Source organism: Symphalangus syndactylus, chromosome 10 (assembly GCF_028878055.3).
Source record: "Symphalangus syndactylus isolate Jambi chromosome 10, NHGRI_mSymSyn1-v2.1_pri, whole genome shotgun sequence".
In the NCBI taxonomy this organism is placed as follows: domain Eukaryota; kingdom Metazoa; phylum Chordata; class Mammalia; order Primates; family Hylobatidae; genus Symphalangus; species Symphalangus syndactylus.
The window spans coordinates 32,940,865-32,953,770 of NC_072432.2; the positions used below are offsets into that span (position 1 = coordinate 32,940,865).

General features: G+C 42.2%; 1 protein-coding gene across 5 annotated transcripts in view; it reads left to right on the forward strand.

The window, feature by feature from the left end:
• Window positions 1-275: 275 nt before the first annotated feature.
• Window positions 276-12,906, forward strand: part of PPA2 (inorganic pyrophosphatase 2) — a 105,916-nt gene continuing 93,285 nt past the window's right edge. For 2 of the 5 annotated variants that reach the window (XM_055296850.2, XM_063611131.1), the window contains exon 1: window positions 363-572. In XM_055296850.2, coding sequence (XP_055152825.1) covers window positions 416-572 — 157 coding nt within the window. In that variant the 5' untranslated portion in view covers window positions 363-415. Of the gene's footprint in view, window positions 573-12,906 lie in introns of all 5 variants that reach the window. The other 3 variants (XM_055296849.2, XM_055296852.2, XM_055296851.2) reach the window with 3 other exon arrangements.

The following is a 12,906-nucleotide window of genomic DNA, read 5'->3' on the forward strand; positions in this document are numbered from 1 at the left end:
CATTTTGTCTTGTAGCGATGTCTTTGCGTGCATGTGCGCTTATCTCCTATATTGGACAGGGTCTAGAGCAGTTCCTGGCACAGGGTAATCACTCAATATTACATCACTATAATAAAAAATCATGATAGTAAATCTTGACCGGATAAATTAAGGCAGGAATAAATGTATGAATTAACCAGTGGCAGTGAGCGCTTCAGGGGTGGTGGATCTTGTCTTACTCGTCTTTGAGCTGCGGCCTCGCTGAGGGCATAGTGCGCACAACTGGCTGGTGGCCCAGATTCCACTGGCAGGGACCAGGATCGCAGCCCAAGCTCCGGGGCGGGACGGATGACTCCGGACGGTAGGGGGCACCGGCGTGCGGCCGGGCCGGGTCCCCCGGTAGCTCCGCGCGCACAGCCGGACGGTCATTGACGCCATGAGCGCGCTGCTGCGGATGCTGCGCACGGGTGCCCCCGCTGCTGCGTGCCTGCGGTTGGGGACCAGTGCAGGGACCAGGCCGCGCCGTGCTATGTCCCTGTACCACACTGAGGAGCGCGGCCAGCCCTGCTCGCAGAATTACCGCCTCTTCTTTAGTAAGTAGCTCCCGGAGGTTCGCCGAGCGGCGCACCGATAAACCTGGGTGGGGGATGGAATGGGGGACTCTTGGGACGCCCCGCGCGGTCTCCCCTTTCTCGTTTTGGGGACCTCGGCGGTAGCTGCGCGGTCCAGGCCACCTTCCTTCCCGCGGGAGCGCGCATCGAGTCACGAGAACTGCCAGCGAGGAGGTGGTGGATCAAGACCCCAAAGCGGAGCGCAGAGGCGCAGGGCTGCCGGCTGGGGGGTAGATAGCGCCCTGTGCCCTGCCAGCCGCCCTCCCCGAGGGGTAGGCAGAGTGCGAGCGGCCACCCCGCGGCGGCCCGCAGCCATTAGCCCGCCCGGCCACCGTTCCCGGTTCACACAACTCAGTGAGGAAGGTAAGGCAGAGCCCGCCCACACGGTGGCCTGCCTAGAGGCGTAAGAAACCTCTTACTGCGGGAGCTCCCTGACGTCGGAGAGGCAGGCGGAACTTTGCAGATGCCTAATCCAGTGCGTCTTCTTTTTTTGGAGGGACTCTGATGAAGGTTCTTTCCCAGAAGCTTGACTTGGTACGCACAAGTTTACACCCTGAGTGTGATCCACCATCGAAAGCCTCGTTGGCTCCGGAGCAGCCCGTTTTCCTCCCCAAGTTGAACAAGCCCAGAGGGCTAAGCGACTTGGAGGGTCCCTGAGTTGCCCAGCTCAGAGAAAGGACCCAGGTCTTCGTGACTCATTGTTCCGTGTACCCCATTGTTTCACTGTGTACGTTAACCGTAACTGAAAATAGCGATCTTGGTCGCTTGCCTTCACGCCCCACTGACGCAGAGCCTTGGAGTTGTAGTATCAAAGTGAGCCTTGCATTATCGCTCCCCTTTTCGGAGCGCTGGCTCTGGAGGCTTTCAGTTCTAAGCAGGCCCTTGAGTTCTTCACGTCTTAACTCTGTGACCCCGAACGAGTTTAAGTTGCTAAGGCTTGTTTTTTCTCATCCGTACAATAGGTCTGCAAGAATTACATGACATTATATGTGTAAAGTGATTAGTCACAGGGCCTAAAATATAAATTACTATTATTAATACCTATAATCATTATAGATACTTATAATTTATGAGAGATTTGCAGTTATGCTACATGAGTTTAGGGTCGAGGATTATTTTGTGGGAAAGAAGAGTTTGCCTAAAGTCGTGTGATTATAATGCAACTAGTACTAGAATTTCTATTTTCTTCAAAATTGGTTGCAGTTTTCACCCTATGCCGCATATTTTCTTCTATCTTTGGTTAAGACTAATCAGGTGATTAGTCTCAAATTTCTGAATGGATTGTGTTCTATAAGGTTACCATGTGATGATTAATGGGTATACTCATAGAAAAAATCATAAAGTGGCAGTTCGCTTTTTAAGCAGATTAAAAAAGGCCTGTCTACTGCAAGTATTCTAGATTTGCAATAAATACAGTAATTAATAGATTCCCAAATAATAAATATTTATGAAGTGTGGTAGACACTGTTAGGCATAGTACAGAGATTCACAATATTACTGTAATTAATTATGGAAAAATAAATACACTGTTTGAGCAAAAACAAAGCCTGGAGCGCACAGAGTAGTTGACCCAGTACGGGATTTGAAATGGGGAGTCCTAGGCCATAATCTTGGCTCTGCCATTAACTCGATGTGTGCTGTTGGATGGGTGGTTACTTCAGTTCTTTCTCACAGAGCCAGTTTCTTCGGCTGTAAAATGAAGCATTTGATCTTGAAGTGATGATCCTCAAGGTCCTTCTCAGCACTGGTATTCCCTGAAGGTATTGGATGAATAATGGAGATTCTAACAGTCTCTATTAAGACAGGATGTCGAATGGGGGTATTTTTGGGAGTATGTTGGCCTCTTATTGTTGGTTTGTTTCTTTAGCTGCAAATGTACTTAGGACTCATGATTTTTCTGTAACTAGAGTGCCACAAATAAAATACGTTTTTCATTCAGTTGGATAAACAGGGCAGGAAAGAAGAAAAGCCGATTTTACTAAGGTAAATGGGCAAAAATTGGAAGAAAGGGGAATGTGGTTTTGGAGAGGGTCCCGATGGTTAGATCCTGATTTGGAAGGTGTGTTGGTTAAACAATTTCTGAACTAACCGCCAGATGGCACCACTGGCCAGGACTGTTTACTACCTGCTAGAAGGGGTAGGGCAAAGTGAAAGGAAGCCACTCTAGGGCGAATGGGGTAGGGGGAAAGCAACGAATAAATTGCCCTTTATAAAGATGATCACAGATTGGATATTTTTTACACAGTGTGTCTGTATGCAGTACTAGGGTGGACTAATGTTTCACTTCAAAGAAAAATACGAGTGCAGTACTACTTGGCCTAAAATTGTTACTCAGTGTTACTAAAGTGTAATCGCTTTCCACATTTCCAAATATATTCCAAGTCTCTGAAATACTAGTGCATTGGGAGGTAGAACATTTTCGAGCTTCATGGCTGTAAATGGTTTCTCTTTACTGTCATCCAGTAAAATTAGAATAAATGATTGATGTAATACTTAAAAAAAAATTGGTGTTAAACTTTGTAGAAACATTGAGACAGGATGATTAGGGGAAAGAGTATCCTGGTGGGAATCATCAGGCCTCCTTGGTGCCAGCCCTGACCCTGTTAGTATCTTGCTGTCACTTCATCTCCCTGCATCTCATGTTTTTAAACCGTGGAATGAGGAGATTGGACCAGACGATCATTTTCTGGACTGCTTAGTTGAACACAAGCATCCCATGGTATATTATTAGATTTTCTTTAAAACAGAGGGTTTCATGGTTTAATAAGTTAGAACACTTGCCATTTTATTGCTTTTTTGAAGAGTAATTTGCCTATTTAAGTTCTGGAAGATTCGGATATAACTTCTCCAAAACCTGAACCACAGAGTACTTATTTCTCAGAACATTTGTTAACATCTTAGTGACATCAGGGTTATGATTTCTGCAACTTCCAGAAGCAACTGTGCTGTAACAGTTCTAAACTAATAGTCAAACCACTTAAATTGTAGTCCTGACTATACTATCTTGGACAAGTCACTCGACTGAATTAACCAGAGGCATCCCTTACCTTCAGATGACATCCAATAGCTCAGTTTCTCCATAAATAAAATGGGGATAGCACTAGTAATTTTATGGAATTGCTGTGGCAGTTAAATGAGACTGTGTGTGTAATTATCAGTGTCTCACACATGATAGGTATTTAATAAATGTTATTTATTTTTCCCTTTTGACTTTAAGACATCAGACTAAAATCCTTATTATTACATTCTGTGAAGGGAGAAAATAAGGTGATGTGGATACAATTGATTATTTTGAAGTGTTCTGTTAATTTATAGGTTTCAGAAGGTTTTTTGTTGTTGTTGTTTGTTCATTTTATTTTTATTTTTTTGGTTTGTTTGTTTAGAGATGGGGTCTCACGCTTTTGCCCAAGCTGGAGCACAGTGTGCAATCACGACTCACAGCAGCCTTGACCTCCCCAGCAATCCTCTCACCTCTGTCTCCTGGGTAGCTGGGACTATAGGCATGCACCACTGTGCCTGGCTTCCGAGGTCTTAAAGTTTTAATGGGTACTTGCAGTCTTTTAAATTAACTGTGAAATCATAATGAAGTTAGACTCACTTATATTGAGCCAAAGACCTAATGCTGCATGGCCGTATTCCTTTGATATCTTGCGTGTTTTTGTTTTGTTTTGTTAATAACTTGAAATTTTATTTTAGATTTCATACTTTTCTCAAAGGATAGGAAAAAGCTATGCTTTCCATAATTAGGAATGTTGTTATTATGGGATAGGCAACTGGTTTGCTTAGAGAAATAGTGGTGTGGATAATTCAAGTTGCTTTTATTTACTCTGGAAATGAACCAAGTAGTTCTTTAAAATAAATTTGCTTTGTCACTTATAGTAAGCATGTGCTTGTGTTGAAATTACCGTAGGTTTTCTTTACGTCGTTTGGGTAGTAGGGGGGATCTGCCATTGAAAGTGCTGTATCTTTGGACTTAAAAGAGAACTTCCCGTGAATAATCCACAAAATATGTTTGAGTCTTAAATATGAGTTTCTGTAACTTTTTAAAGTTGGCCTATATCATAGAACTTCAACTGATATAATGGAACACAATGGGTTTTGTGTGAATGTAGAAAAAGTATTTTATTTGATTTTTCAGTCCTTAAAACCTTAAACGTTTTCTATATCAATGCTGTGAAATAGGAATTGTGTGATCTATGTGGAACAGAGGAAGCATTTTTATTGAAGTTTTTAGGCTTCTTTACATTTCTTAATCTTTTTATCAGAAAATAAAACAAAGCTAGCTTTAGTCATTGCTGAAGCTTCCAGTAAGAATCTCTATAAGTGGTTTTGTAGTAGTGTGTAATCGTATGTTGGTATATGGCATACATTTAGCTGTCTAGTATAGATACATAAAATTAGGCATGGTTTTCACATTCCATTCAATTTTCTCACTTGCTCTAGTGTAAGTAATAAACTTTGAGGATACAACTTGCTCTTGTGAGGGAAAGAATCACATAGATAACTTAGAAAATGCTAGAATAAAATCTAATTTCAGACCACTGTTTGGCAATATCATGTAGATTGATGGGCCTGATAGAAGTTAGCAATTAATGCCTAAGCACACAATCTGATTTTTGACGATAGTGGAATACCAAGGCAAAAATGACACAGTGACTACAATCATTTATCTCTTTTCCCCTATAATAAATATCCTATTAAAGTGATAGTAAGTGAGGGTAAGAAAGGGTAACCCTAAAACAACAGATAAGAAGGAGCCACCAAAGCTTGAGATTTTGAAATATGTATAAAATATTAAAAAACCAATGGAGATATGGTTATTAATGAAGCAGTGTGGAAGAAGTCCCAGCTTAAGTATCCGTGTTCAGGGGACGTAGTTTAGGGAAAAGCCGAGCTGCTGCAGAACCTCAGAGAGGTTGTGGGTGTGTTGATATAAGATAGGATAGAGAGTTAGATGGATGTAGAACTTAACACAGGGGGATTAGTTTAAGTTGTATTACAAATAGTACACAAATGTTTCCCATGCGGGTCTAATGCATGCGGGTTGTGCTAGTTCCAACTGTAAAAGTTGAATGAAGAGCTGCGAGGGAAGTAGGACCTCTGATGGTGTTGGTGCCCCAGCAGTACTCTGCATGCTGGTATTTGGGGACCCCAGCATAACAGCCAGCCTCCTATCCATTCATCTCTGTGGGAACACAGAGTTCTCAGTCATTTTTTTCTAGTCTTTTTAATATAAACCAAATAGCCAAGGATCACCTAACTTAGGCTTTCATCACTACTGTTCTACCAAACTGCTTTTTGTCAGGGCTATCTGTCACGTCCATGCTGTGACCTTAATGGTCAGTTTGAAGTCCTCATATGACCGATCAGCAGTACTTTTTACAGTTTATCACTTTCTTTCACAGAAACACTTTTTTTGTCTTTCCCAGAGGAAACTGCTTTCCTCTGGGAATGCACTTTGTCTTAGTTTTGATGCTTCTCCTTCACATTCTCCCTTGCTGAACCTTTGTCATATTTCTGAACTCTAGCCTTTGAAATGCCCAGGGCTCAATCGTCAGCCCACTTCTCTGTCTATACTGCCTCTCTAGGGCAGGGGTTGGCAGAGTTTTCTGTAAAGGGCCGGATACGGAATACTTTAGGTTTTGCAAACCATTCAGTCTCTGTTACAACTACTCAGCTCTGCCATTGTAATATACAGCCATGGACAGTAAAAGTATGGCTGTGGTTATGTTCCAATAAAACTGCATTTACAAAAATAAAACCAGGCCATATGACAGATTTGGCCCATAAGCCAGAGTTTGTGGACCATTGCTGTTGCTCTGGGTGATCCCATCAGGTCCCATAGTGTTAGATGCTGTTTATGATTCCCCAGTTTATAACATTAGCCCCAGTCTCTTCTTGAACTCAGAATTTACACATCCAGCTTTCTACTCTGTATTTCTACCTAAATGTTTAAGATACAACTCAAGATTAACAGTACAAAACAGAACTCCTGACCCCCCACCCCCACTGAACTTGTTTCTTTCTTTAGTTGCTAACCCATAACTTGGGAATCATTCTTGTCACCTTTTACTCTTATCTCACAGCTAACTCATCAGCATATTTTTTTGAAATGTACCAAAAGACAATTCCTTCTCTCCACTTCCACCCTTCTCACTTTCTGTTTCACCATCATCTTTCCCTTGATCAGTTGTAGTAACCTCCTGATTCTTCACCCTGCTCCCACCCTTAGCCCCGTATAGTCTACTTTCCATACAGCAATCACCTTCATCCTTTTAAAAGGTAAGTCAGATAATGTCCAAGATCTGCTGAAAGTGCCAGTGGCTTTCCATTTCACTCAAAAAATTTTTTGAAATATGTACCATAGCATGTAAGGTCCTACTGCATCTAATACTGGGCTCCTCTCTGAATTCATTGCTTGCCACTTTTCCTTTTGATCAGTGTCCTCCTGCCATCCTGGCCTCCTTGCTGTTTCTCAGACATGCCATGTATGTTCTTTCCTCTGCACACCTGTGCTTTTTATGCCTTCAGTGCTCCTCCCTAGAGGTCTGCTTGATCTCTTCCCTCACTTCATTCAGATCTGTGCTGAACTGTTACCCACCAGAGAGATCTTCCCTGACCATTCAATATCAAATATTACTCTTTCCATTACAGTAGGTAGCTAGTCAGGCATGAGCAGGGCAGAAGAGGGCTCTCCTCCCTCAACACACACCAGGAATGACAGGCAAACATCAGGTGATGGTCAGGCAGTTGTTAACTGTTTCTCTAAAGTATTAATTGATTGCAGCCTGCACCAGGGAAAGGCAGTCTCCAAATAAACAGAAGCACCTGAAGCTGGTGATCAGCAGCTTCCCATGAGATCTCAGGAACTGGGTGAGTGGGCTCAAGTATTTGCACTAAGAGGCAAAATGGCAGAGTTTGGTATGTGACCTCCTAGGGATATTCGACTGGTAAGGGAAGAACACCTCAAGGGAACACACGTGCAACTCCAGTAAACACGTTGCACATGGTCCCCTTCCCAAGTGCTAGGAGGCTACTGTGTGTGCAGGCAGCCTGTCCCAAGGGAAGAATCAGGGGAGATGGGACACAAGATCCCGGAAGTATGCTAACATATAAAACCCCAAGTTGAAAGGTCAAACCGTGCATTTGTCTTTTCAAGTTGCCCACTTTGCCCTCTTCCAAGTGTACCTTCCTTCCCTTTGTTCCTGCTCTAAAGCCTTTTATTATAATAAACTCATTCCATCTCTAAAATTGCCTCGGCCTCTCCTTCTGCCTTCTGCCCCTCAGTTGAATTGTTTCTTCTGAGGAGGCAAGAATTGAGATTGTTGCAGAGCCATAGGGATTTGCCATTGGTAACGCTTCCATTATTCATTCTTCACTTTCCCTAATTTGTTTTCCTTTATCTTTATAGTGCTTATGATATGTGATAGAATAAATACAATCATTGCTTCTGCACCCCAACTAGCATGTGGTTTCCATAAGAACGGGGAATCGGAATTTGTATCTAGTATCTAGAACCATGCTTAATACAGTACATATGTTCAAGAAATATTTACTGAATGAATTTAAGGAAAACTTAAAAATTAAATGGGAAAAACAAGAAACTTCAATTTTAGAAGGTCAAATGGGTGTTCTCTGTTACATCTGTTATAAAAGAAAGGAAGAGTGGGCTGTGAAGAAATGGCAATCAAGACCAAGACCTCTTTAACAAATAACTTGTTAAAACAAGTAACTCAGTAGAAGGTGTAGTGGGTTGAATGGTGTTCTGTTTTAAGACACGAAGTTTGTGGTAGTTTGTTACAGCAGTCCTAAAAAAATTAATATAGATGAATTAGAAGATAAGGTAAAGAAATCTATCAGAAAATAGAACAAAATGTCAGAGACAGAAAAAGGAGGCAAGAAGAAGTGACATAGAGATTGAATCCAGAAAGTCCAACATTTGACTCATATGGGTTTCCGAAGGAAAGAACAGACAAAATGGAGAAGAAATTGTAAAAGGGATAATAGAAAAAAATCTAGGAATTGGAGGACCCAAGTATTCTGACCCCCCAGTCACATTATTATACAGCTATTGAGAGGATCCCACATGTCTTGCTGGGGGCTGGGGCTCGGAGGTGGTCAGATAACAGGCCTGCAACACTGAATGCTCGAAGACTGGAGTAATGCCTTTGAAATTCTGAGAGAAAAGAGTTTTCCTTCTAGAATTCTGTACCCAGCCAGCTGTCAATCTGGAGTGAGAACTGAGTAAAGACATTTTAGACATTTAACAACTTGAGAAATTGGCCTCATATGCAGTCCTTCTTACAGAACACTTATTAGGGATATGCTTCTGCAAGACAAGTAAACCAAAAAACATGAATGCATGGGATCCAGAAAATGATAGATCTACACTGGAGAGCAAAGAAGCAGTCTTAGGATGCCCAGAAAGCATCCAGTTCATATTGCAGCCTGAGGATAGAGGGTTCCTGAAGGAGCTGTTTGGGTAAAGAGAGGATTCCATAATTTTGATGATATCCATGAGGCATTGGAATAGATTATAGATGTGATTATGACAATGTAAGAAAGATAATTAGAAGCACGAAGAAAAATAGAAGCTGAACCAAAAAAGGAAATTTAATTATAGCATCCTCCTCACCAAAAATAAACACATAGACAATACTTTTCACACACCTGAGTGTAAGAATTATTTGGGATGTTTACCAAAAATACAGATATTCATTTCTCCCTCCTTGAGATTTTGATTCACTAGATGTAGGATGGTGGTTCAGGGATCTGCATTTTAATGAGCATTCCAGATTTTTCTTATCTAAGAGAAATTTTTGATATATATAATAGGAAATGCATAGAAAATTCAGTATGATTACAGAACATTCTGTCAGCCTTGATATGAAAAAATAAATATGCAGAAGACAAAAATTAGAAGAATGAGGAAAGGGAGGTAAAAGGCAGGTTATTGATGTTAAGAAATACTATATATTTGTATTAGTTTGTTTTCACACCACTGATAAAGACATACCTGAGACTGGGCGATTTACAAAAGAAAGAGGTTTATTGGACTTACAGTTCCACATGGCTGGGGAGGCCTCACAATCATGGCAGAAGGTGAAAGGCATGTATCATATGGTGGCAGACAAGAGAGCTACTGCAGGGAAACTCCCCCTTATATAATCATCAGATCTCATGAGACTTACTCACTGTCACAAGAACAAGACTTGCCCCCAGAATTCAATTACCTCCCACCAGGATCCCTCCCACAACACGTGGGAATTCAAGATGAGATTTGGGTGGGGACACAGCCAAACCATATCATTCTGCCCCTGGCCCCTCTCAAATCTCATGTCCTCACATTTCAAAACCAACATGCCTTCCCAACAGTCCCCCAAAGTCTTAACTCATTTCAACATTAACTCAGAAGTCCGCAGTCCACAATCTCATCTGAGACAAGGCAAGTCCCTTCTACCTATGAGCCTGTAAAATCAAAAGCAAGTTAGTTACTTCCTAGTTACAATGGGGGCACAGGTATTGGGTAAGTAAACCATTCCAAATGGGAGAAATTGGCCAAAACAAAGGGGCTACAGGCCCCATACAAGTCCAAAATCCAGCAAAGCAGTCAAATATTAAAGCTCCAAATGATCTCTTTTGATTCCATGTCTCACATCCAGGTCACACCGATGCAAGAGGTGGGTTCCTGTGGTCTTGGGCAGCTCCGTCCCTGTGGCTTTATAGGGTATAGTCCCCTCCTTGCTGCTTTCATGGGCTGGTATTGAATGTCTGCAGCTTTTCTGGGTGCATGGTGGAAGCTGTTGGTGGATCTACCATTTTGGGGTCTGGAGGACAGTGGCCCTCTTCTCACAGCTCCACTAGGCAGTGCTCCAGTAGGGACTCTGTGTGGGGGCTCCGACCTCATATTTCCCTTCCACAGTGCTCTAGCAGAGGTTCTCCATGAGGGCCCTGCCACTGCAGCAAACTTTTGCCTGGGCATCCAGGCGTTTTCATACACCTTCTGAAGTCTAGGCAGAGGTCCCAAACCTCAATTCTTGACTTCCGTGCACCCGCAGGCTCAACACCACTTGGAAACTGCCAAGGCTTGGGGCTTCCACCCCCTGAAGCAAAAACCCAAGCTGTACCTTGGCTGCTTTTAGCCATGGCTGGACCACCTGGGACGCAGGGCACCAACTCCCTAGGCTGCACACAGCAGAGGGACCCTGAGCCCGGCAAAACCACCTTTTCCTCCTAGGCCTCAGGGCCTGTGATGGGAAGGGCTGCTGTGAAGACCTCTGACATGCGCTGGAGACATTTTCATCATTGTCTTGGGGGTGAACATTTGGCCCCTCGTTACTTATGCAAATTTCTGTAGCTGGCTTGAATTTCTTCTCAAAAAATGGGATTTTCTTTCCTGTCACATTGTCAGGCCACAAATTTTCCAAACTTTTATGCTCTGAATGCTTTTAACAGCACCCAAGTCACCTGTTGAATGCTTTGCTTCTTAGAAATTTCTTCCTCCACTAGTACCCTAAATCATCTCTCTCAAATTCAAAGTTCCACAGATCTCTAGGGCAGGGGCATAATGCCGCCAGTCCCTTCGCTAAAACTGTCAAGAATCACCTTTGCTCCAGTTCCCAACAATTTCCTCATCTCCATCTGAAACCACCTCAGCCTGGGTTTCATTGTCCATATCATTATCAACATTTGGGTCAAAGCCACTTAACAAGTCTCTCGGGAGTTCCAGACTTTCCCACATTTTCTTGTCTTCTTCAGAGCCCTCCAAACTGTTCCAAACTCTGCCTGTTACCCAGTTCCAAAGTTGCTTCCATGTTTTCAGTTATCTTTTCAGCAGCACCACACTCTACTGGTACCAATTTACTGTATTAGTTTATTTTCATGCTGCTGACAAAGGCATACCCAAGACTGCGGAATTTACAAATGAAACAGGTTTATTGGACTTGCAGTTTTACATGACTGGGGAGGCCTCACAATCATGGCAGAAGGTGAGAGCCACATCTCATATGGTGGCAGACAAGAGAGCTTGTGCAGGGACACCACCCCTTCTGTAATCATCAGATCTCGTGAGACTTACTGTCATGAGAACAGCACAGGAAAGACTTACCCCTATGATTCAGTTACCTCCCACCAAGTCCCACCCACAACACGTGGGAATTCAAGGTGAGATTTGGGTGGGGACACAGCCAAACCATATCAATATATTTGGTGGAATAAAAAAGTGTAAAGTATTAACATTAGCCAATTAAGAAATTATGTGGAATAGATTGAACTAAACTATCTCTCAGAATTGGAATCAGTACATAATTTCTACAATTGATAAACAAAAACTACTAAATATGCTATTTAGAAAGATGAAGGTAACCACTAGGCCTAATACAAAGAGTTGAAAATGGGTTGCTCTCAGGAGTGGAACTAGACTGGGGAGAGGTAGAAACTATTACTTTTTCAGTCATGGACCTGCATTGCTTTGGCTTAACAACAGCAAAATAGGTGTTTTAAAAAGCAAATTGGCAATAGCTTGTTTTCAACTGTTAAGAAACAAGCAGCCTGAGCTTCAGATAAGAAAGTTCTAACCTAAGATGTATCACTAATGTATTTTGTGGTTCTGAGGAAGGGCTGTCTGATGTGTGCTTCAGTTCTACCACCTTTTTTTTTTTTTAACCTAGTGCTAGATAAGTTCTACTGTCTTTAAAAATAACGGCATGTGTTGCCACAGCGCTTGTTCCATATACCATATCCCTCTGTCTGTAGTGCATATGTACCATATAGATTATCTCATTCATTTTGTAGAGGATCAGGACAGATACTACATATCTTTAAATCCACCTTTAGAGAATTTTAATGCCCTTTAAATGGAACATAATAGCATACCAACATGATTGGCCCTGGAAAACTTTTAATGAGTTCTTATCCTTTTGCACTTTAGGGAAATGTTTAGTTTTCTAATAGTGCTGAGAGGATGCCTTTGTGTTTAAACTTACTAGGTGATGATGATGATGACAGTGATGTACTGTGTCTTGTCTTAGCTATGGGCATGGATCACTGTCTAGCACTTTTGTATTCCAAAATCTAGTACATTTCCTTTTCATGTGAAACACTCTATAAATATATATTGCTTAATGCAAGAAACTATTGAGAAAATAAAGCTTCAGAGAAATTGAGTGACTGTTGAGAAATAAACTAAAATTCTGAGCCCCTCAGTTGACTGAATGGGTCTCCTTTTGGCCAAGGGGACCCTAGAGAAAGCTTGAAAACTGAGTTTTTGGCCACGACTGGAATGGGGAGGTCAACTATGCCTGCTTATACCCTTTCC